This window comes from Vipera berus, assembly GCF_964194415.1.
Source record: "Vipera berus genome assembly, chromosome: Z".
NCBI lineage: Eukaryota > Metazoa > Chordata > Lepidosauria > Squamata > Viperidae > Vipera > Vipera berus.
This window is the reverse complement of record NC_138205.1, coordinates 16,076,746-16,102,629: the sequence shown is the minus strand read 5'-3', so window position 1 is coordinate 16,102,629 and position 25,884 is coordinate 16,076,746. Positions and strand designations below refer to the sequence as shown.

The 25,884-nt window shown below is 44.5% G+C and overlaps 1 protein-coding gene across 1 annotated transcript; it reads left to right on the top strand.

Moving 5' to 3' along the window:
* The first annotated feature begins 218 nt into the window (after nt 1-218).
* LOC308677512 (sacsin-like) lies at nt 219-25,255 on the top strand. The gene is made up of 8 exons (XM_081343972.1): nt 219-385; nt 2,763-2,793; nt 4,439-4,526; nt 6,239-6,350; nt 8,784-8,930; nt 11,031-12,489; nt 13,115-13,203; nt 13,895-25,255. Exons 2-8 carry the CDS (start codon nt 2,771-2,773, stop codon nt 24,634-24,636), a joined length of 12,660 nt encoding a protein of 4,219 aa, XP_081200098.1. The 5' UTR covers nt 219-385; nt 2,763-2,770; the 3' UTR covers nt 24,637-25,255.
* Nucleotides 25,256-25,884: the final 629 nt, after the last annotated feature.

Genomic DNA, 25,884 nt, shown 5'->3' with positions numbered 1-25,884 from the left:
AATGCTTTACACATACCTACCTACTTAGGAGTAACTCCCACTTAAGTCCCTGAAGCTTACACCTTGAGTAAAGAAGCCGTGGGCATTCCGCTCAAGCAGGAGTCCAGCCCTCCGTGCTTTCCCCTGAAGAAAACAAGCCTTCGCCCCAGATTTTACAGCTCTTGGCCACCTCTGCCGCCCTCTCGCTCTGAGTTTCCATTCTCTTCCGCCGCCAGGATCACTTTCGGTTTCGATTTCCCCGGGAGGAAAGGCAGCCGGCTATTAAAGCGCATGCAGACGCCTCCGCTGCCGGCACTCTGCTGATTGGGCGGAGAAGGCGTGGAGCAGCCATTTGCATCTTTTCCTCTGGAGAAGCGACAGCCTGAAGACCGGGAGTGGCGCGTAGGTATTGATGGGGACCAGCGTGCCTGGTTTTCGGGGGGGCGGGGAGGGGAGGTAAAGAGAAAAGGGGGCTAGGAGGGTTCAAAAAAGCAGGGCAGGATGCGATCCAGCCCATAGGATCCCATCTCCCCGTTACTTCAATCCGAGAATACGATCCTAGCTCTGGATCGCTCGATCGGAACAGTTTGGGGAGCATCGCTTCGGGCAGAAACTTGGCACAGGACTTTATGGGTTCTTTTAATTTCTAGAAGGTAATCACTTAAAAAAAGCGAATTAGAAAAAAAAACACCCAACAATAAATAGCCTTGCTCTACAGCGAAGCGAAGGGGATCCGTATTTCGGGAATTTCTGTGTCTCCGCTCGATTTTAGGGATCTCATTATTTGCTGGATCTGAAAAATCCAGTTTGAGAGGAGGGAGAGGATTGCGACGGAGCAGATTTTGGCCGGCTGAATCACCTGCCTAATGGCGAATGAATTGATTCCAGATGGTGTGTCTTAAGTTTCGTTTTTGATCCATAAATGTCAGCGGGTTAATGGCCTTAAAAGTTAAAAGCTTGAAAGATAGTTTAGATTTGAGACAGAAATGGATTCCTCCTCTCAGATTGTTTCCAGCTTTCCTAAAAATTGACTTGTGCCAGATTTGCAGGGTGGCAATGGATCAGCTCCCTTGGATTCATCCTGGAATTAATTTGCACTGAGTTCAAATTAATTGGTGTGATTACAGTTGCAAGAAAAAGTATGTGAACCCTTTGGGATTACGTGGAGTTTTGCATGAATTGGCCATAAAATGCGCTCTAAATATCATGTAAGTCACAACAATAGAAAAACACAGTCTGCTTAAAATAATACTACACAAACATTAGCTGTTGTCATGTTTTAATTGAACATAAGATGGAAACATTCACAGTGCAGGGTGGAAAAAGTACGTGAACCCCTAGCCTAATGACTTCTCCAAGAGCTAATTGGAGCCAGGAGTGAGCCAACCTTGACTCCAACCAGTGTGATGATATTGGATGTGTTGCTGACAGCTGTCCTGCCCTTTAAAAACACACACCTGTTTTGGGTTTACTGGTCTCAAGAAGCACTGTCTGATGTGAACCATGCCTCGCAGAAAAGAGCTCTCAGAAGACCTACGATCAAGAATTGTTGACTTGCATGAAGCTGGAAAGGGTTACAAAAGTATCTCCAAAAGCCTTGATGTTCCACGGTAAGATAGACTGTCTACAAATGGAGAAAGTTTAGCACTGTTGCTACTCTCCCTAGGCGTGGTCATCCTGTAAAAATGACTGCAAGAGCACAGCGCATAATGCTTAATGAGGTAAAGAAGAATCCTAGAGTGTCAGCTAAAGACCTACAGAAATCTCTGGCACATGCTAACATTTTTGTTGACACATCTACAATAAGGAAAACATTAAACAAGAATGGAGTACCTGGGAGGATACCACGGAGGAAGCCATTGCTGTCCAAAAAAAATATTGCAGCACATTTGAAGTTTGCAAAAGAGCACCTGGATGTTCCACAGCACTACTGGCAAAATATACTGTGGACAGATGAAACCAAAATTGAGTTGTTTGGGAAAAACACACAGCACTATGTGTGGAGAAATAAAGGCACAGCACACCAACATCAAAACCTCATCCCCACTGTAAAACATGGCGGACGGAACATCATGGTTTGGGGCTGCTTTGCTGCCTCAGGGCCTGGACGGATTGTTGTCATTGATGGGAAAATGAATTCCAGAGTTTATGAGGACAATTTGCAGGAAAACATACGACCATCTGTCTGCCAACTGAAGCTCCGCAGAGGATGGGTGATGCAACAGGACAATGACCCAAAGCATACAAGTAATTGAACAAAACAATGGCTTCAACAGAACAGAATACGCCTTCTGGAGTGGCCCAGTCAGAGTCCTGACCTCAACCCGATTGAAATGCTGTGGCATGACCTTAAGAGAGCGATTCACACCAGACATCCCAAGAATATTGCTACACTGAAACAGTTTTGTGCAGACGAGTGGTCCAAAATTACTCCAGATCATTGTGCAGGTCTGATCTGCAACTACAGGAAACGTTTGGTTGAGGTTATTGCTGCCAAAGGACGGTCAACCAGTTATTAAGTCCAAAGGTTCACATACTTTTTCCTGCACTGTGAATGTTTCCATCTTATGTTCAATTAAAACATGACAACAGCTAATGTTTGTGTAGTATTATTTTAAGCAGACTGTGTTTTTCTATTGTTGTGACTTACATGACGTTTAGAGCACATTTTATGGCCAATTCATTCAAAACTCCACATAATCCCAAAGGGTTCACATAGTTTTTCTTGCAACTGTATGTTATGCCTGTATTTCATTTTTATACATTTTTTCTTATTCCTGCAGGTTGAAGAATGTCTCAAAAGGAGAAGAAAAAGTAAGGATTTGTGTGTGTGTGTGTTTGTGTGTGAGAGAGAAGGCAGAAGGATTATGGCTGGGGATTGTGAAAATGGCAATCCCAACCAAATGAGAGCAGGTGTAATGGTTGAAACATTGAACTACAGTAGAGTGTTTACATCAATGCACAGCTTGTGCATGTTTGTGCGTGCATAGAGAGTTGCATATAACTTTCCAAGAGAAACATGAACGTGACATTATATTCCCATAAAGGAGATGTTGTGTACATGCACACACACACTTGGGGAGGAAGGCTTCAGATCCCAGCTTATCCTCAGCACAAGCTGGGATAGTGAAATAGTTGGAGTAGGAGCAAGGAGAGAGAGCCGGTTATAATCTGGCTCAGTTTAGTAAGTATATTTGGGGCAGATATAATAATATTCAAAGCACTTTTTTCAGTGTGTGTCCAGCTACAGTAGCTAATATTACCTTCTATTCAATTAAATATTATAATTTGGCAATAGAGGGCCACTGGAGGCCATGCCCAAGGCTTATGGGAAATCAGACTGAATTGTCCCTCAGATCATAGGTCCATTTGATCAATTTATCAAATTTAGAGAGGGCCCATCTCACTCCTAATCCCTTTGTTTCAGCCTTGGAATCGCCTTGTGCGAACATGGGCTGAGAGAGAAATGGTGATGGGCTAAATGTGGCCAGAATATGATTTGTTATCGGCTTAATGTGTTGTATGAATACAGCCGTGTAAACCAGAGCTATTAAATCTATGTGGTAAAACTTGCCTGCTGTGCAATGAAGAAAACTGTTTATTGACAGAGCCAGTAATTTAAAATTTAAATCTATGGGTAATTTCTGGACAAAATTTTAATCATGTGAATTATCTTCCCTGGCTCGTATAATTTTATGGGGTGTTGTATTTGTACAGGTAGTCTTCAACTTAAGGACTACAATTGGGACCAGCATTTTTCTTACTGTGCAAGGCAGTTGTTAAATGAGTCATATCCAATTTAATAACCTTTTTTGCCACAGTTGTTAAACAAGTCACTGCAGTTGTTAACCGATCACGCCTTCATTAAGCAAATCCCGCTTCCCCCTTTGGCTTTGCTTATTGGAGGCTGGATGGGAAAGCTGCAAATAGCACTATGATCACACTGGGATGCTGCAACCACTGTAAGTACATGTTTGTTGCAAGTGCCTGAATTTTTAATCATATGGTAGTAGGGATCCTGCAAAGTGTGTAAGTGCAAGGATGGGTCCCAAGTCACATTTTACAGTGACGTTGTAACTTTGAATGATTGCTAAATGAATGGCTGTAAGTCAAGAACTGCCTGTATCATCCTGTCTTCTTGTACTTCTGGCTTTTTTTAAGGCAGGATCCCTCCCCCTCCTCCCCAGCCCCCTTAGAAACAATGACTGAAAACCTGGCATCCTCAAGATGTTACTAAACTGCAGGTCCCAGTGTTTCTCCCCCCCCACACACACACACAGAATTGACAGCAGTAAAAGAAGTTTAGAACTATTGTTTCTTGTAACTTCTGCAAGGTCACAAACTCCCGTTCTGGTGTTAGATAGATGGAGTAGTTACACAATGTATCTGAACAGGCGTTGCTGGAAGTTGGCTATTAGAAGGTCCTTATGCCCTGTATTGAAGTTTGTCTGTCTTTCAGGAAGGGCTTTCGGCAGAAACCGCCTCCCATCCTCAAGTATTTGCAGGGTATCCTTCGCAAATACCCAGATGGAGGGCAGATATTAAAGGTGGGTTTGTAAGAGTTAAACACTGGATTTTTTTTGTCTTTGGAAATATTGACATAGGAATAGACTCTAGCTGCTTTGCTTGTTTCTTCATTCATTGATTCATTAATTCATCACATTTATATAGCTGCTTATCATATTACATTTTGTTGCAAGGAACATGGTTCTTAATTTGAGAATATCGCACATTTTATCAGCAATATCTAAGGAGCAGTTTTGTTTTCTACATGAACTAAAAGTAAGGAAAATGTGTATGTGTGTGTGTGTATCCATGCATACACATCCTGTATAAAAAATCAGAACTTTTTGTTTAAAAAAGATATATGAACATAAGTAACTAGCTTGATGGTAATTTAGGTAATCTGGATAATTTGGGACTGCTGAGTAAACATACATAATTATCTCTTTTAATCTATGTATTATTTCAACTTACCTTATAAAATTTATTTGGAAACTATTGAGGGAATGAAATGCATATGAAGAAGGGGTGGGCAGACTCCTGAAAATTGTACATTCTGTTTACACCAGGAATTCTGGGATTTTAGAACTGTTGGGTTCTTCATGCTAAAGGAAATGTTGACAACTACAGTTCCCAGCCTCAACACTGTAGGGAAATTTGGTGTTTTGGGGATGGAAGCCAATTGTGTTAGATATAGTTTCATATACCTATTTCATTTAATCATATAATAATGTACAGGTAGACCCCACCTACTATCTTCTTCATTCCTTAGAAGTGCTGAACAATAACTTTACAACCAATAACCACTTTTACAATCTTTACAGCATTTTCATTCACATGATCACCATTATAATCAGTATGCATTATCCTGACCTGTTTTTCTCCCTTCCCCTTGAGAATTGGAGAGGAAGGGATTACAAGAGAGTAAGCAGACACACAAAGAATACATGGGTCTGTGTAGTCCTGAGCACCATCATATTGCTTTTAGTGCATATTAACTATTGTGTGCCTGCTTACTCTCTTGTAATCCCTTCCTATCCAATGAATATAAATACAAACATTAATTCTCTTGTTGCTACTCATCCCAGCACTAGATGAGCATTCCAGAGAATAGGGAATGTCTGTACACGAGTAAATACACTTACATGTCAACTGAGCCTTGGTGGAGCAGTGGGCTAATGCCTCCTTAAGTAACACCAGCTGCCTGCAATTAGTGCAGGTTCGCATCCCACCAGGCTCAAGGTTGACTCAGCCTTCCATCCTTCCGAGGTAGGTAAAATGAGGTCCCAGATTGTTGGGGGCAATAAGCTGACTTAGTAATAATGCTGCTTGGGGGGGGCGAAAGCCCTAATAAAGCAGGCATATACATAGAATGAAGGCTATTGCTAAGCACATTGATTTGTGCTTAGGTGGTAAGCCGCCCTGAGTCTTCGGAGAAGGGCGGGATATAAATGGGATTAAAATAATAAAATAATAATAATAATAAAAAACTGCACATTTAGTCATTTGTGTGTATCACAGTGAGGAACTCTTGCGGATTGAAACTGAAGGGAGATGGAGAGATGAGGACTAAAACCTTGCAAAGGAAGTCCCAGGAAATCCCAAGTCCTTTGGCAGAGAGTCAGGAAGGGATAGCTAGCACTTCATCTCTGATGAGCTTTAAAGGATGGTGTATCTGTAAAGGCACAGCTTACTTAATGTTTGTTGGCTTCGGCGTCTACCTGAATCTGCCCTGATTTTCTGCTTCTTCTCAAAGGAGCTGATCCAGAATGCAGATGACGCGGGTGCTGAAGAGGTGATTTTACTCTATGATGAACGGAGTTTTGGAACACAAAGTCTTTTCTCCGATGGACTGGCAAGCACCCAAGGTAGAGAGCAAGACATGCGGAGGACTAAAAGCTGCTCACCTTCACCCAGAAATAATTCCAGCTGTCAATTGAGGGGGTGGGGTGGGCTGATGGTGGAGATCTGTGTTGTGTGGCTTGGGATGCAAAATCCTGAGACACAGGCCTATTATGATCCATATATTAACTGACAGAACGAAAACTGGATATATGAATAGCACAGGGAGATTGCATTATTAATGGGATTTAAGGAATGTTTTTCCATTTCTGTTACGTGTACACTGGACAACAGGGGGCCCTGCACTTTGCAGGCAGCCGGGCCTGTTACCCCGTTTAATTTGATGCTATCCTCCCTTCTTAGAAATAAAGAAATTACATTTTTAAAAGCCTCCTATGTCAGAGACAGTCCTCGACTAATTTGAGCCCAAAATTTCTATTGCTGAGCGAGATAGTTGTTAAATGAGTTTTGCCCCATTTTACAACTTTGTTTTTTTTCCAAATGCTGAAACGTTAGTTCTGCGATTGGCATCACAGCTGCCCAAGGGAGTGTGGGGCATAGGTTGTTTTTGTTGTGATTCAGGGTCAGCCTGTGGATTCGGCAGTTGGGTCGGATGACTCGGAGGAGGAGGGGGGTGTTGAAGAGCTTGCTGAGGGGGTTGGACAGCTTGATGAGAGCCCTCAGCCAGGCCCCTCTCACCTGGTCACGACGCAGACCCAGCTGTGTGAGCCTGACAGCGTGGATGAAGATGACCCACAGCTGGCCCTGTTCAAGGACGCCCGACGCAGGAGGCAGTCAATCAGGAGTAAACAGAGGAAGGCAATGGGGCTCCTCGGAAGGAGGTAGAGAGAAGCCACGCCTGAACTGTATTTAAGGGGGAATGCGTGGGAGGGCTGGTTTGCTGAAGGCAACCGCTTGAAAAGCTCCTGTTTCTTGGTTTGTGTTTTGTTCTATTTGTTTTTGTAGCAATAAATTTGGCAGGCGTAATTCCAGCCTCTTGCCTTCTTGTAAAAGGGGTTGTCCCTGCCTTTTCTGCAGGGCCGGTAGCAGGCTGGTACAGAACAGTTTTTCCATTAGCAAGAACTCTTTCTCCACTTTGTCCTCTGGAGGCTGGCTTCCTAAGTGGCCTTGCCAGTAAATCTTTTTAGAACACAGCCACGGGGCAGCAAGGAAAGAGCCTTTCCCCAGCGTAGGAGCTGGCAGAAAAGAATAATGATGTAAAGTGATGAGGATGTCTGCAACCCATATTCTGCCTACACAGTGAATCCAAATAGGGGGTTCTGTCCTCAAATGCAGAAAGGGGTGGGGGGAAGACCTCATTTGGCATCAGTTCCTGGCCACAGAAGACTGGATCTTCTATTAGTTTTCAGATTCCAGTAAGCTGGTGAGATTAGAGGTCTGCCAGCAAGGATTCATTCTTGGCTTACTTCTGCTGCTGCTTTTGGTCAGTTTCCCGTTCGCACGGTGTCATCGCTTCCTGGGATCAGGGAAATGGCTACAAAAGAGCCATTCTCCCTTCTGGGGAGGAAAAAAAGGGGGGGAAGCAGGAGTTCCTGTTTTTCTAGCACCAAAAAGACCACCACCCCACACCCAGTATAGAGGTTGCTGTAATGCAGCGGTGGGGAACGATGACCCTTTTATGACTTGTGGACTTCAATTCCCAGAATTCCTGAGCCCCTCTGTTAAGGAATTTGTTGTGCAGAGGTCTCCTTGTGCTACCAAAGAGTTGCACAGACAAGGAAGGGCACTGAGAGCAGTAAGAGTCTCACACACAGGAGTACACTGAGTTGTAAAAGCAAAAAGTATTTTACTTTGAGGGTGGTGTAAAAACAAAAAATGCACAGTCAAAAATAAACAGTCCAGGTCATACACAATAGCAACAGTCCAAGGAGTAATCCAAACTACAAAGTCTTCTTACCGGTCCAGAGGTCAATACACAGTTCAGGTTTACAACAGTAGTAAACCATCAGCAGAGCAAAAACAGTAATAGTAGAGATCAGTGAATTCAGAGAGAGAGAGAAGCTTCCTCTTATGGCCATGAGAACACTTACCCATTGGCCAATTAACTTCTTAAAGTCATAACATTATGGTTAATATATTTTCAACCCAACATTGTAGGCTAACACCATATGCCTAACACCCTCTATGCTGGCTCAGGAATTCTGGAAGCCGAAGTCCAAAAGGCATAAAAAGGGGCCATCGTTCCCCACCTCTGCTGCAATGGAATGCACGGGTGACCTTGGGAAAAGACCAGAGCGAGCCTGCCTAGGAAACAATCGGATAAGAGGGGCAGGAGCCTTCAGTCGCTTTAGGAGTTGCAGGAAGAAACTGAGGAAGGACCTGACTTAATGGATCAAGCAGTTAAAAGTGGTGGGTGGGAAGACTGTACTTTTGGACGACACTGTAATCCCTCATGTTAAAAAAAGGAATATATGTTAGTCCACATTTTTCTCTCTTAGGACCTGCACTTCTGGCTTACAATAATGGCATTTTCTCTGAGGATGATTGGGAGGGGATCAAAAGTCCCGGCATCAGTCATAAGGAAGATGATCCATCTACAGTTGGTAGATTCGGCTTAGGCTTCAATTCTGTCTACCATATTACTGGTGAGTAGCTCTGCACGTCTTGATTTAGGAGACAGCAAATCTCAAAACCGACACACATTTCTGAAAACATTTATTGGGCATAGTTTTTCCTTTTACCGCCACTGCCAAAATTCCGAAGTGTTTCAAGAAAAAGGACTTTTGCGCTTTGTATATATGAAATCCAGGAAGACACATCCCAGGTATTTTAGATAAGGGAGGAGTTGCTTTTTTGTCAAAAGTATCCTAATGTTTAGCTTCACACATTGCCTTATGTTAAAACCAAACAATCACACTGTGCCGCCTGATTTATCAACTGTGGCTTATCATTTATTGATTTGTGCAAATCCAGCAAATTGTAATGTACTGTGAATGTAATAACTGGTTTAGCGCAATAAGGTTTGTACAGGGCACTAAGCCTTAATGGGATTTGTCTGCTCTGATTTAGCCCGAAGGAATGACTGTTAGAACATAATGCGATATGTGAGCATCTAGCAACGTGAAGATACTCTGGAACGGTGTTGCCCAACCTTGACAATTATAAGATGTGTGGATTTCAATTCCCAGAATTCTGGGAGTTGAAGTCCACAAATCTTAAAATTGCGAAGGTTGGGAAACACTGCTGCAGTGAAATTCAGCTCTGCTGAGTGCATTTGCTCTTTGCTTAGCAACTATCCAATAATAGTTGCCCTTTGCCATTCCCTGCCATTTTCAACTTTGTTTTACACAATATTGTCCCAGTGCAATCACTTGGCTTTTCTTGAGGTACATTGCCTGGTTATCTAGTCTAGGGCTTTTCAACCTTTTCACAAATTGTACCACTTTTAGGACATGACAATATTTGAGTACCACCAGTGCTTAGCAAGGTGTTGAAAACTTGATGACTAAAAAAATAAGCTGGCTGGTTGGCCTTTCTTCCTCTCTCCCTCTCCTTAGCTCTCCTTCCACAGTGTAGTAAGAATGCGCCCCCCCCCCCCCGGTCCGTTTTCTGTACCCTTAAAGACACAGGAATCAAGTGCAAAGCAAGAAAGGCTCACAAAAACCTCCCAGAATAAAGAAACACTAAACTGTTTTTTGTTGTTGTTTTTCTTTAAGCTGCCTTGGGCCTGTCACAGTTTAAACAATGTAGCAATCAGCCTAAAAGGCTCCAGCAATTGTGAAAAGTGATAACTTTAAATTAAGCCTGTTTACCTACAGAGAAAACTTGCTAAAAGCCATAGACAGACTCAAGATAAGGGGGTAAAACTAATTACATTTGTTTAAAGGAATGAAACCTATGAAAGCCAACACTTTGGACTCATTGCTAGACTTTGTAAAACAGAGTAAAATAGTCCAATAACCAAAGCACACAAATCGAGCTTCTGAATTACAAAACGCTGTAAAAACTACATAAAAATCCTTATGGTAATCCATTCAAGCTTCCAGCTGACCAGGAACCCACTGGCTTCTGAAATGAGCCAACCTTCTTTCTGACATGCTCGTCTCCTGGCTTTTCATTTCATCAGTGCTGATTGCATTCTCCTGGCTGGAGAAAACGAACCAGGGCCCTTTTCTTCCAGCAACAGCTGCTGCTTCTTCCCTGTCTTTTTTCTCCCTGCCTGCTGAGCTTCCACAGCTTCTTCTCTTCCCTGTCTTTTTCCCTGTTTTTTTTCCCTTTCCCACCAAAACATATCCTCTCCTCCCTCCCCCATTTTTCTTCAGTTTACCTTCAGCTCCTCGCTGCTTCCAGAAGTGCCAATCAGCTGGAGCTCTGCCTGCACTCCTGGAGCTTCTGCCGAGCCCAGACAATCCTGCAGCTCCAGCTGACTCTCCCTGAGGCTTGCGTCGCTCAGCTCATTCCCCTCCCCCACTACATTTGTCTAGGAGGGCCGCATATCAATTGCCACATGCCAAAGTACCACTGGTGGTAGGCGTTCCATCGGTTGAAAAGCACTGATCTAGTCTACATTAATATTTCCTGGTGGTCCAAGTATTAAGCAGGTACAACACTGTCAAGAACCAAGATAAAATAATGCAGTGGCTACTACTGACTTATATGTACTGAAATAAGAAAGGAGGAAAGTAATTGAAGTAGGAGTGTTCACTGCATGTTTGTGAAGCTAAATTTTCCTTCTCATCCTTCAGATTTTCCATCAATTCTCTCTGGTGAATTTTTGGGAGTGCTGGACACGCAGCAAACAGCACTTGAGGAAGGAGGTCAGCTGTGGAGTATAGAGGAATGGGAGGAGGCATCAGATCAATTCCAACCATTCTGGGCAACACTGGACTCCCTTGGTAAACCCTGCCCAGCAGTCAAGGGCTACTTCCCTGGCACCCTCTTTCGCTTTCCTATTCGGCAGAGCCCCTCCAAGATCTCAGACAACATCTACAGTGCACAACGGGTGCAGGAACTGCTGCGCTCATTCTTAAATGATGCCCCCATTAGCTTGCTGTTTCTCAGGAACATCCAGAAACTGACTTTGGGCATTGTTGGTTCTAGTGGTTCCATCTGTGAGCTGCTGAAGGCTAATGTGTCAACTCGTCCATATTGTGAGTCAAATGCTGTTCAAGACGTGCAAAAACCAACCAAAGTATCTCTGAGCCAGGGAAGAAACAGAAGTATCTCAGAAATATTTGCTGATTACAATCTTGGAGCCACACTGGAGACCAATGGCTGCATCAAAACTCTTGCTTTACAAGGTACTGGGGTTGCTAAAGCCGCCAGCTGTGAGTGGCTCATATTGTCAGCAGAAGCAAAACAAAATGCTCTCCCAGGTTTGTGGGACCTGGCTGAGAAGGTGAGATCCACACCAGCATTATCCTTGGCCTACTGTTTGCAGGACAGATGTGCCGGCCGCCTTAGCTGTGTCTTGCCTCTCCCAGCCACTGAGGAAAATGTCACTGGATTGCCACTGCACATCAGTGCTCCCTTTCAACTCACCGATGACCGGAGGCATGTGCAGTGGTCTGAAGAGGGGTCCCAGGCACGGGGGGCTGAGGGCCGTTGGAACCACTTACTTATGGAGGAGGTACTGCCTGTTGCTTATTGCCAAATGGTGGTGCTGGCCTCCTCCTGTCCTGGTGACCCATATGGGGCATGGCCAGACCCAACTCATAGCCAACAACTCCGGTACAAGCCTCTAGTAACTGAAATATGCCAGAGGTTAAGGGACATGAAACTTTTGGTGAGGGTTGGAGAAGGGAACCCTCGCTTGCTCCATCCATCTGAAGCCATCCTTTTGCCAAAGCCAGTCTTGGATAAGCCCATAGGCCCAGTGCTGGAGAAGGCCCTCCTTTTGGCAGGATCACCGCTGGCAGCAGCCCCTCCTCACGTGCGTCAAGCCTTGGTATTGGGTGCAAAAGATGGGACAGTAGTGCAGGAAGCCACAGCCAAGTTTGTGGGAAGGGCTCTGCAACGTGCTGCTGCCAACATCTGGAATTGGCTCACAGAATCTGAGAAAAAGTTGTTACTGGAATATTTGGTTGAAGATGGATGTTACCTGGAACTGAAGGATCTGCCCCTACTTCCAACAGCTAATGGGCACTACACCTGCTTTGGAGATGCTGGAGAGACCATTTTTGTTGAGAATCCTGACTTTCCCAGGTGAGCAGCCTCCCTCCACACCACCCCCACCCCAAATAGTCTAATTCTGTCTTCCCTTTCTTTCTCCTTCAACATACTATACCTCCTGTTTTGAATTTAGTCACCCTTGAACATCTGTTAAGGTAGAAATTCAAAATGCTTTAAGGATAAAGGGAAGCAGAACTTTACTGATTTGTTCCAGAACAGCTGAAGGTCAGTGTCAAGAGATGCATTTAGAGATGTCACACTCTAAATCTTGGACTGAACATACCTTTATTTCCTAAGACGTCTTATGTTCTAGGCAAAGAAAATTAAATGGAAAGCTGCATCACTTTGTATTTTGCCAGATAGACCAGGTAGCATACTAAAAAGGTAAGAATGGTAGCTGACTTGTAGAAAACGGAAAAAGCACTTGTTTATTTAGAAAAAGATGAAAGATACTATTCAAAGTAACAGACATCATCCAGGGAGATGGCAGCAAGAGCGTGAAGGATTAAGCTTGCCAATTTGGTAAATAAAGCAGATTGCCTTAATATTTGATGAGCCTGTGTAGTATTTACAAACCTTAAAATATATAGAGTAAGATCCATTTTCTTGACCTTCTTGGTAGTTTGTAGTTTATGGAACTTTTCTCTTGGTTTTGTAGAATTCTTTTGCCTGGTTTGGCCAACCAGTTTCTTCCCAAAGATCTAACTCCTGTGTTGCTGAACCATTTGGAGGCAATTGCCAAAAAAGGTAAGTTGTTAATGTCCCATATGTGAGCCCCTAGGAAGTGTAATAGGCTGTGAGAATAACCTTGAGGAACAGAAAGAAGAGCCACAACTAAAACAAAAGTAGCGCTGTCTTGAGTTGTGGCTCTCCTTCATGTTCCTCAAGGTAATTGTTCCATCCCATTAGAGTGGCTGGGTGCAGCCTTATCCAGTTGACTGCATCTCCCACCATCTCAGTGGGATATTGGTTGCAGAGGATGGAATTATTTGGATCTGCCTGAAGGACAATATGATCGGGTCTTAGCATGTCCATGTAGACACATAGCAGCCAGATGCCCTCTGAGAACAGACTAGAAGAAGGGACAGTGAGCTTTTCCATATTGCAATTGCTACTGAATGGTGGGGGGATGGAAGGATTAGTTCTGAAGAACTAACTAACTAACTAACTAACTAACTAGCCAACCAACCAGTCAGAACTAACTCTAATGCCAGAACGAATCCTTCCATCCCCCCACCATCCAGTTAGAGCTGATGAAGCTTCTTGGATGAGAAGCAAAAGTTTTTCCTCAAAAAAAAAAAATTGAAGTGTAGTTGCCTTTTGAAAAAGCACCTTTGAGATAACCATGACCTTAGATGACTGAGAATCTCCAAAGATGTTCCTCCAACAGAGATGCACAAACATTGGTATTTGATCCTTGTGTCTTTCCTGTCTCTAGGGTTATTCAAAAATCTGGTCTCCTTGAATCAAGCCATCATTGAGAAGAATCTTCCTAGAGCTCTCCCGAGAGATTGGGTGAGCAGCAAATCTGTTCCTGTTATTTGGAGTCCCAGTGCGTATCCTGGCGAGCCTCCCCTTGAGTGGATTTCTGCTTTCTGGACTTTCCTGACACACCGTGCTTCTTCCCTGGAACCCTTCGAAGGATGCCCGATGATACCACTGACTCCTCTGCACAATTCTCTCAATGGCATTCAGTTGGCTCGGCTTTTGCCTCAACCCACCCTCATGTTCCAGAGGCGTAATGGGCAATGCTTGCCGGATGCAGTGGCTAAAATTTTGCAAGTGTTGGGCTGCACCGTGATCCAGAACTGGGACTCCAGTTGGTCCCACCAACAACTGAAAGAATATGTTCTAGAACCCACACCTAGCAATGTCCTGCAAGCTTTTGTCCATCTGGGGGTAGCAAATGTAACAGACCACCTGACATTGTTGTCCACCTGCCAGATTGAAAGTTTGAGTGCTTTTCTCTCTACGGCTGTTTCATTCTCTCAAAAAGATATCGGAGTCCTCACTAACTTGCCACTCTTCTTCAAGATGCCTTCTCTTCTTCCACCTTCCAAGTCAGCCTTAGTATCAGCCCAGGATTATTTGGCTTTAGAAAAGACTTTGGTTCCACCAGTGCCTACAAATCTCTTGACTCCGGAGCCTGTGCTCTTGTGTCGCAATGAAGCTGAACGAAGCTTGCTCTTCAAAATCTGCGGAAAGCTTCTGGGGACGCCGGATCTGTGCCTGCTGTGTGTCCGAGCAATGAAGAAGGGGTCCTATGCCAATCGGGCTGAAGATGCCAAGCAATTCATGTTGTGGTTACTGCACAATGGAGACACACTCTTTAGCCAGAGCCGAGAATTACAAGCTTTGTGCTGCGATCTTCCATTTGTGGATTGCGGATCAACAGAATTGCTCCGTCCCTGTCATCTCTACGATCCGGAGAACCGCACATTGCTGGCTTTATTAAGACCGAGCCACTTTCCCAAAGGGCCCTTTCAGGAGCAAGCAGTGCTGCGAACGCTTCGTACGCTGGGTCTGAAATCAGATCTTAGTGCTGTCTCTCCAGCAGATGCAATAACCGCTGCAAGAGAAGTGAATGTAAGTGAAACAGCAACTGCCAAGGCCAAGTCACAAGCCCTTATCCGGGTTTGCAATGAGAGTCCTCTACTGTCCCGCTTATCTCCTGAGATGCTGAAGCAGCTGAGGTCCCTGCCTTGGGTCCCTGCCATCAATTCCTCTAAGCTTGGGCCAGCTGGAGTCTTCCTAGCACCTGAATCAATTCGTTCAGAGAGGTATGCAAGTCTTGTAGGACAGGTCATGGGACTGACAAATGCTTTTGGGGGCCCCGCTGCAGAAAAACTGGGCCTGGAACGCTTACCACCTCCAGAAAAGGTGATGGAAAACTTAGCTGACCTGGTAAAAGCCTATTGCTCTAAAGAGACACCCCTGTTAACTGCAAAGTTGTGTAGCATCTATCAACACATGCAACAGCATCTCTTCCATTTCCAGCATCCCCCCACGTACACATCAGTGTGGAATGGGAAGGGCTTCTCGTGGCCAACAGACGTGGTACTGTCCTTTCCTAATGATTTGGACTTTGCACTCCTAATGCCACGAGTTCCTCCAGATTTCCAAGAGTACAGGCAGCTTTTTGCAGAATGGGGTGTCCAGCAGTCACCCACTGAGAAAGATATAGACCAGGCTCTTCGTAAGCTGGCAAAACAAATTAATGCCAGACCAAACGGGGGTACGCAGGCTGAACTACTCCTCTTTGTAGCTGCCTTGGACTGGCTTACCAATCAAGATTACCATGGGGAAGAGGAAATGCTTATACCGGTGCAGATCATAGGTTTGGTTGGTTTTGCTCTTCGCCCTGCCAGTTCAGCACTGTATTGTGACATGGATCGTGCCCGTCTTGCTGATTTGGATGGAGACCTACCCAGTTTGGTGCATGAAGCGGTTTCTTCTGCCACAGCTGCTTTCTTTGGGGTGGAGATGGTGAGTACCAAGTTGTCAGGCTTAGAACTGTTTGAGGCTTGGGGGCCTTCAGAGCCCATCACTCTCCGAATCCGTAACATCCTTCGGGAGTACAGCCAGGATGCTGACGTGTTTCAGGAACTGCTGCAGAATGCCGAGGATGCCGGTGCTCAGACTTGCCGATTCTTAATAGACCACCGGCAACATGACGCTACTAAAGGACTTCTGGATCCTGGCATGGCTACTTGCCAAGGCCCAGCCCTTTGGGCCCAGAATGATGCGCTGTTTACCGAGGCAGATTTCTCCAACATTACCCAACTAGGTGCAGCCACCAAGGAGCACCAGGAGGACAAGATCGGTCGCTTTGGCCTAGGTTTCTGCACTGTCTACCATATGACTGATGTGCCTTTCCTTCTCAGTGGTCAGACCGTCCTCATCTTTGATCCCAATATCACCCATCTCCAAAAACATATCCGTGGTTCAGCCCGACCGGGCATCCGTTTGAATTTGACCTCCACAGTCGCCGCTTCCTTTCCAGAGCAATTTTGGCCTTTCAGAGGGATTCTTGGATGTCGAATTGGGGAGAAATACCAAGGCACACTGATCCGTTTGCCTTTCCGCACTGAACAGGAGGCCAAAGAATCTCAGATCTGCCCTGAGCCGTTTGGACCCAGCCGGATCAAAGGACTAGAAACTGGTTTCCAGGAGATTTCCCAGTACCTGCTGATTTTCCTCAATAAAGTGCAGGAGGTGTCACTCTCCTACCTTGCACAGGGTTCCAGTTGTCCAGAAGTTGTGCAGCCACTGGCGACAGTAAGCAGAGAAGTACTGAATGAGATGGGCGTTCCCCTTATACGATTGAGAACAACGTGGCAGTCAGCTGTGAATATCCACCATTTTCTGCTCCATTCATGCTCAGCTGATGGGGAAGCTGAGGAACTGTTCAGAAAGGGAAGAAAAAGGGGTATCCATTTCTTGCCTCCTTCTGCTAGGGTAGCCTTACCACTCCGGCCTAGTACCACCGTTGGGCGATGGCTCCCGGATATAAGTGGTTTTAAAGGCCGTGTCTTTTGCTTCTTACCTCTTCCCATTGAATCAGGTCTCCCACTGCATCTCACAGCTCCCTTTGCCGTGCTTAGTAATCGCAAAGGACTCTGGGATACCACAGAAAAGGGCCAGTGGAATATAGCACTGCTACGAGATTCAGTGACAGCTGCATGGCTTGGGGCACTAACTCAACTCCGAGACATGTACAAACAAGATCTCCTGGAGGACTACGAGTATTATGATTTTTGGCCTGATATATCTAGTATCAAGTACCCTTTCACTGAAGCAGCCAAAGCCTTCTATCAAGCACTAATCGATGGAATAAATGGGGAGCAGCCAGTTCTCTTCTCTGATGGACAAAAATGGCGCCCGCTTAATCATGCTTGCATTTTGGATGATGATATCGTTCGCGAGACGCAACTGAGGTCTGTAGCGGTGAGAGCCTTCTCGTTACTCTTACCAGAACCACAGATTGCAGTTTCTCTTCCAGAGAAGATTAAATTGAGCTTTAAAACCTGGACCCCGAGAAACAGCTCAGTGCTAAACACTTATAATTGGGCACGGTTCCTTCAGGAGCTTGTTTTACCCAACCTTGCTAAGCTTGCAGTGCCTGATCGTAATGCCCTGATTCTTCGTGCCCTAGATATGAATGATGCCAGGGTGAATGAGTGCCTGAAATCCCTGCCTTGCATTCCTGCTACTCCAAATGAAAAGCTGAAAACCATTAAAGAACTTGTACACCCAAAGGGCCGTGTCGCACCTCTCTACTGTCCTGAAGATGGCTGCTTTCCTATGGGTGAAGAATTTCTGAAGCCAGAGAGGCTGTTGTGCTTGGAACATCTTGGCATGAGCAAAGATTGGGTGGAAATGGAAGAATTGATAAGCCGAGCCCGAACTGTGGAGGCTTTGTGGCATCAGAACCCCGACAAAGCATGCCAGAGAGTCTGCTGTATCTTGGATCTCCTTGATGGCCATCTCCAGGAAAGTTCCAGAAATACTACCCAGGTTTTGTTTAGGGATATTCCCTTTTTACCGGCAGTGCTTCCTGGGAATATGCGTAAAATCTGCTGCCCCGGTGAGATTTACTACCACAAGCTGAATTCCTTGGTACATTTGATTGAACCAATCCTGGACAAGAAAGCCCTTGGGGGAAACTCCAAGCTCTCTGAGGAGATAATGGAATTCCTGGGAGTCAAATGCAAACTATCTGCAACTACAGTGCTAAAGCAACTGGAGACAGCGTCCTTTTGTTCCAATGCCCTCCCTCCAAAAAAGTTGGCTAAGATGGCACAAAATTGCTATGCTTTTCTCAATGAAGTAGTCCAGAACAATCAAGGTAGGGTGGAGGTAGCTCAAAAGGCACAGACGTTCCCCTTCATCCTGGTCAGTGTTGGCTTTGTGCCAGTGTGTAAAGTGTCTCACAATCTGGCTTTCGACGCTATTCCATATCTCTTCAAATTGCCTGAGGAGTACTGGCAACAAAAGGATCTGTGGAATTGTATCGGTGTACGTGATGTATTTACTTTGGATGATTATGCTTCTGTCCTGGAAACCCTGGCTAAGGATGCAGCTGGACGGCCACTTTCTGTAAAGCAACTAGAAATTGTACTTAGGTTAATCACTGCAGGGCTTGCTGGAGTTTTGCTAGAAGATCAACAACTGGATTCTTATTTGTCCCAGAAAATGTTTTTCCCAGACCAGGACAAAGTCCTACGACAATTGCCTAAGCTGCTTTTTGATGATACTCCATGGCTCCCACGTGAGAGCGGAACACCATTCTGCCATAGTATGATTCCACGAGAAATTGCTGTGCGCTGCGGCATATCGACCAAAAAGCACCATATACTGTCCAAGAGACGGATCGAGAAACTTTCTCTTTGGGGCACAGAGTTTGGAGCTAAGGAGGATTCGTGTACCCGCCTGTCTAACATCCTTCAGGAATATCCCTCTTCACAGGATGTGCTGAAAGAGCTGCTGCAGAACGCTGACGATGCTGGTGCGAGTGTCATCCATTTCCTTTGGGATCGCCGTCAGCATCCAACAGAGCGTGTTTTCAGTGATGAATGGAAGTCTCTTCAAGGTCCAGCCCTCTGCATTTATAACAACCGGACCTTCCAAATGAGCGATATTGAGGGGATCCAGCGCTTAGGCTATGGTGGCAAAAAAGGAAGGCGGGATGCTATAGGAAAATACGGTCTGGGATTCAACACTGTTTACCATTTGACAGATTGCCCTGCATTTGTCACAGGGGATAGAACATTATGTGTCTTTGACCCCACATTGTGTTATCTCCCAGAGTCTGATGAGGTCTCACCTGGCGCAAAATACAACCTCACAAAAGATTTCAGAGAGGCCTTTTTGAATGTTTATGACACCTTTTTGTCTGATGTGTTTAAGTTGGAACAGGGCACACTTTTCCGGTTGCCCCTGCGTACTCCTGCAGGGGCGGCCTCCTCTCCCATTTGTCAGAAATCTGTGTCTGAGATAGATATGGAGAATATGTTGGAAGCTCTTAAAGAAGATGCAGAATGCCTCATGATGTTCCTCAATCACATTCGCACTGTAATTTTCTCTGTTATGGGTGAGGAAGACAGGAAACCCAAAGAGTTGTTGCGGGTTGAAACTGAAGGAGGGGAGCCTGGAAGGCTTGAGTACCAGAAACATCTGCAGCAGGCAGCTGCAGCAGGAGGCCTGGAGATGAGCAAACCAGCAACCGTCTTCTACAAAATGAAGATCAGCACTAATCTCTTGCATGATCCCAGCATCTGGTGGGTTGGAAGGCAAATTGGAATGGACAGCACAGAGACCATAGAGGGCATGCTACTTCCCTATGGTGGTGTGGCTGTTTGTCTTAATAGACAAGTGTGTGGGAGGGCTTTCTGCACATTGCCCCTGCCAGGAAGGACAGGCCTTCCCATCCATGTCAATGGGAACTTTGCAGTGGATTCAGCTCGGCGTGACTTGCGCAAGGATAGCGGTGAAGGGGATGTCAATTCAACCTGGAATAGGTTACTCATGCAATATCTGCTGGCCCCTTTATATGGCCAGTTACTTAAAAACCTGTGCCAGACACTGGGGAGTGAACCCCTGAAATTCCATACTCTGCAGAAATGCCATGATCATCTTGCTCAGAAGTATTTGCAATATTTCCCAATTGTGACCAAAGATGTATCTCCTGTTTGGCAGCAGTTAGTGATCCATCTGTATAAACTGATGCATGAGGACCAGCTCCCATTGTTGCCAGTTTATCAGAAAAATGTCAATTACAAAAATGCCGGTAGAATTGAAACAATAAGTGTGTGTTGGAGTGCACCTAAAGAAGAGGATTCCACCAGAGGCCCCTATTTCCTGAAGAATACAATAGAGGATGAAATTCTTGAGCGCACTCTTCAGGAGCTGGGTATGAGGTTGGTCCCTGCCTTTCAACAGTTACAAGACATACATGAGCAATTTGTCATGGCGGAAATTGATGTAGTGACTCTCGATTCTCCTTCCCTCTGTAATTTTTTGAAAAGTCTGCTCAACTTCTTACCATGCTCACTAAATCAAACCCCTGTAAAGAATCGTTCCAATTGGTTTGCTCTCCTAACCTCCTCTCTCAGTGGACTGTGTTCTGATGACGTGAATTGCGTGGAAGGACTTCCATTACTGTTGACCAATGATAACGTGCTGAGATGTTTCAGCCAACAAGAACCTGTTTATCAGAAAAGCAGTGCTTGTGAGCTTTTCCCACATCGTCAGCATTGTTTTTCTGCCTTTGCAGATTACAATCTAAATCAGCTTCTATTAGAAATGGAATTCCTGGAGAAGTTTACTTTAGATGAATCTGTGGCTTATATACAAGAGATGTTGACACTGGACAGCTGGGGCAACGATAAGCAACGCAAGAAGAGCTGGTTAGGGGAAGTGTGGAAGTTCTTTGAAAGTCAAATCTGTGTGACACAGAATAAGGAAAAAAGGAACGAGCTATTTGCAAAGTTCATTTCCCTCTTCAAACGATGCTCTCTGCTCCCTGTCTATGGTTCCAGTGAGTTGATTCCTCTTGAATCCCTTGGTACATTGATACCTAATAACTTAAGCCCAGTTTGTGAAATTCTTAATAAGCTGGGCTTTGCCAAATTAGATAACTCCCTGTTGCCTCCAGAGTTGACTGTATACTGCATCAATCCAGAGCTGCTAAAGATTGAAGACCCTATAGTAGTGCTGGAGCAACTGTCTACCCACAGTAGCCTACGCTGGAAAGAACTCAAATCCTGGGAGTATGATTCACTCTTGAGGTTTCTCTGTAAGGATCTGGAAAAGTTGAATAATCAAGCATTATTAGCAAAACTGAAAGTTTTGCCTGTCTTTGAGACATATCAAGAAAAATACGTATCACTAGTTTCATATGCTAAGGTCTATCGTCTAGTATCCAAAAATCCAAAACTCTGTGAGAACTTTCTGGAATTTTATGAAATGGATGCAAGGACTGTTTTACTCAGGGACACCTATTGGAATCAAAGGTTGAGCAAGTGCTTTGGTATTGGAGAAATGAATGATTTGCAACAATTTATGCTACTTTTGCCTAGGATACCCAGTTTTCCTGAGGCCAAGGTACTGGAAGCCTTAAAGTTACTCTTCATGATCAAGTCACACTATGATGAAGAGTATGAGACCCAGAAAGCAGTTGTGGTGTCAACATTCAAGTCCTTTGCCTTCATTCGGGATGAGGAGAATGTGCTGCGTCTTGTGTCATACTTCTATCAGGATGATACAATTTTTCAAGAGTTGGGATTGAGCTCTCGATTTGTACCAGAGAAATTCTATGCTTCAATGCGTCCAATCAAAGAGTGGGAAGTGAAGCTGTTTTTATTGGATGTGGGTTTGCAGGAGGTGATTTCTGAGGAAGATGTTTTGAAATGTGCTACCCAGGTTGAACGAGAGGCATTCAGCAGCGGTTCCACTTCTGAAAATGTCCAAGGAAAAAGTAAAGCACTCTTGAAATATCTGTTTTCCAGAGCAAAAGATGAACTGTCTAATTCCTTCCTGGCAAAACTGTCCAAGATCCGTTTCCTTGTACCGCGTTGCCTCCCTGATAAACTACGTAGCCTTCATTTGCCATACGCCCCTTGCAGAGCTCCAGTGGCACCCCGAGGTTCTTTGTACTGTTCAAACAACCCTGCACTCTTTTGGACTTCAGCTGTTGCTTTCTCTTTTAATGACTATGTTGGGAAAGAAGGTAGGGATCTTTTAGAAAAACTTGGAGTGATATGCACAGTACCTACCAAAGTGGTCTTGGAAAATCTGGGTAATGTCTGTCAAGTAACCTGTGATACCCTAGAAAATAAGAAAACTCGGGCAGAAGTTCTAAAATGCATGTACAAATTCCTGTCAGAACAGGAAGAGATAGATGTGAATTCCCTTAAAGGCCTTCCTGTGATACTGACAGATGATAATGAAGTAGCTGAGGCAGAAAATGTGGTGGTCCACTTGCAGCACTCAAATGACTTTCGACCATACCTCTACATGCTGCCATCCAAGTTAGGGGTTTATATAGATATCTTTGAAAAGTTTGGAGTGCAGACTGAGGCAACCATCTATCATTATGCCAGTGTTCTGGCCAGGATCCAAGAAGAGACTGCAGGATGGATGAAACTGCAACCCAATCTTACTAAAGCAGTGCTCAGGGCTACTCAGTTCCTCTTCCATCTATTGGAAGAAGCAAAGGAGCCAGTGGATTTCTCAAAGCTGCAAGAACTTTATCTCCCTTGCATCGATGGGAAGCTATATCCATCAAACACTTTAGTATTTAGTTTCTACCAATCTGGTCAAGAACCCCTTGCTTTGAAAAACACACTTCGCTTTCTGGTTGATCTCTCTGAATGTTCCATATCAGCGGACAAGTATAAGCAGTGGAAACTTCTGCGCTTGCTACCTGAAAATCTCCGCCCCAAGTATTTCAATAACATTGTTGAAGAACAACTAGAAGAGTCCTCTCTGAAACTGTGCATGTATCGGGAACACTGTGAGTTTCAGAACAATCTCAAAGAACTTCTGGTTTCTCTTGATTTCCGGAATGCGCTGATTGCACTACTGAAATGGCAGAGTAAAACAGAGGAGATAGACGACATGAATGACGGACTCTTCTCTCCAGATCAGCTAGAAGTGGTGTGCTGTGAAAAGCTCTGCATTGTAATGGTCTACAACCTGCAAGTTTTAGAGGAAACTGAACGTGTCAAGACAGTGCATGTCGCAAGAATGTCAGATGAAGAGACAAAGATTTACCTCACTCACCAGGAAAGCATGAGTTGCCAAGAGGGAATACATATTTTCTCAACTCTAGCCATTGAGGTTAATAAGCTTTTGGGAGAAAAACTTCAGCCAGGAGCTATGGGGATCCTCATGGAGATTTTAGCTTGCGAGAGACCTAAAGATATTGCTGAAGTCCTAGAGAAACGCGCAGTGCCTCTGTATCAGCAGGCAATCCGAAATGCTTATGACCTTCCTCCTCCAGGAGAAGACATCCCTGAGGAATGGTATGACAGTCTGGATATGAGCATTCTGCATACCTTTATGAAAGGAGATTATGTGGGCTATCTGGATTCTTCCCAGCCCAAGGAGCATTACCTGTACGCTGTTGTCCTTGAAGTACTTGAGTCACAGAAGAATGGTGCTGGTCAAATACACACATATCGTATTGACTTGGGAGGAGGTCGGCAAGAAGAAGTGACTGCTTATGACTTGTACCATTTCAAGAGAAATAAGCCAGTTTCCGATTCAAATAAACTGGTAGTGCTGCCCACAGGTCCCGCTGATGCTGCCCAAGTGGTAAGACCAGATATTAATGAGTATTGGCACCACCGGCCACTGAGCGAGGTGAAGAAAGAGATAGATGCGTGCCTAGCTCAAGTTGGGAGACTTTCAGAAGAGGAGAAGAAGAAAGCCCTTAGAAGATTGTATCTGTGTTACCACCCAGATAAAAATCTTGGCCAGGAAGATTCTGCTAATGAACTCTTCAAGTATCTTAAAGAAAAGATTAAGGAGATGGAGAAGGGAATGAGGCAAAATGGCTCCTGTGGAGGATCCAAAAGTAGCAATTCCTATCACAGAAACTTCTCAGACTGTTGGAGTGAATGGGATCGGCAAGCTCATCAGCATCAACAGAGGCACTATGAATTTACCAGAGGTGGTGGTGGTGGAGGAGGAGGTGGCGGCAGCAGTTACGATTTCTGGTCATACCATCGATGTGGACCAAACTCTTCAAGATCACAACCAAATCACTGTTTCCTGGAGGCAAAGCGTTGGCTCCGGCAAGCAGAATGTGATCTGCAGGTAGCAGCCAGCATTGCTGGGAATGGCAGCACAGAATGGCTGCTGTATATGACTTTCCGGGCTATGGAGAAGACTCTGACAGCAGTTGAGTACAACCAGGGAGGTAGCTTTGAGAGGAATCTCTCTCTTGCAAAGCTGGCTGATAAGGCAGCATCTTATGGATGTGAGCTGGCTAAGCTTCCTGAGCAGATAGATGTGCTCAGGGAACACGGTGTGGATGACAAGATAACACAGTATCCCAAATATCACACTTCACCCACCATTCCTAATGAGGCCTTTTCTGCCTGCAAAGAGCAGGATGTGCTATTGTCAGCTTGGGAGATCTTAAACGTGGTAAAGAGATGGCTTGGCCTCTAAACAACCCCCCCCCCCAATAAATATTAGAAGCTGGGAGAGACCATTGTATATATAATGCAGCAGTACCTGTAAAGACATTTTGCAGAGAGTTTTAAAATGAGAAAGGTTCTCTAGGAAAAAAGAAGCCTCACATTATCATTCTTTGCAGATGATAAAATAGGGTGTCTATGAAAACAGTATGCATATTCTTTAATATGGACATTCCAATTGTTTTGTCTTTTAATAAGTTGATTTAATAAACTTGGCTTTCTTAAATAACCAATTAAAGAATTGATTATATATTTATGGAGGTCCCTGACAGTCATTTCATTTCCTTTTTATCTCTGTATTTGATTCTTCTATAACAGGCATGTCAAACTGCCGGCCCATAGGCCAGACGTGTCATCCCAAAACTGCGCGAAAAAATTGGGATACATCACACGACATTACATGACATCGCTAGTTTGACATGCCTGTTCTATAAGATCACCAGTTCACCTGAATACCCAATAATTACCGTAGAAGTAATAGTGTTTTTCCCAATGGATGTGCTTACTGAAATTGTCGTGACTAAATGAGTATGTGCCATCAAGTTGGTGTTGATTTTTCATGTCAAAATAAATTTTTCCCATGATCTGTCCCTCATCTGGTCCTTCAAGTTTTCCAGTGGTGCACCACTGGTTGCTGCTGATCGTTCAATGGTTATAAGTTGAGGACTAGCTACACTGAAATGTCTTATATTTTGGTCCCCTATTTACAGAAAGGTCATCTGTAGTTCAACGGCCTGGCTACAATGTAGGATTTTTACTTCAGGAAAGAATCACATATTCTTGTGTGAGAGTGTCAACCATTTTGGATCAACTAACAGTGAAAAGGTGTAATCCTGTTTGGCCCAATTGGAGATTACTCTGGCTTTGCAATTGGGACTTTAGAGAGATGAATAAAAATACAGAATCCAGGTTACTGATTTCTAGTGAAGATAGTAATTAGTACTGTAATTTGTAGTTGTACGAATTATTTAGTGTACAGTTAATTAGTGCGCTACAATTAAGACTGGTCTTAAGGAATCCTAGATTGGAGTATAACCAATTCCACATTGTTAGACTAAATCAGGCTTTTTGCCATCACATCTCCCTTTATTGTAATTTTAATGTATTTACCTTCCCTACAAAGCCACACACCAAAATGGAGACAATGAGCCTTGGTGCTCTGTGAGAACCAAGCTCAGAGAGCACCAAGGACCCCTCACAGTTCAACCCTGAGCTACAG

What these genes read in the sequence shown, in the direction of transcription:
- LOC308677512 (XM_081343972.1), top strand. Translation starts at nt 2,771, where the DNA reads ATGTCTCAAAAGGAGAAGAAAAA. An exon ending in ATGGAGGGCAGATATTAAAG is followed by an intron (nt 4,527 to 6,238) that starts GTGGGTTTGTAA and finishes TTCTTCTCAAAG; the next exon opens with GAGCTGATCCAGAATGCAGA. An exon ending in TTCTGTCTACCATATTACTG is followed by an intron (nt 8,931 to 11,030) that starts GTGAGTAGCTCT and finishes CTCATCCTTCAG; the next exon opens with ATTTTCCATCAATTCTCTCT.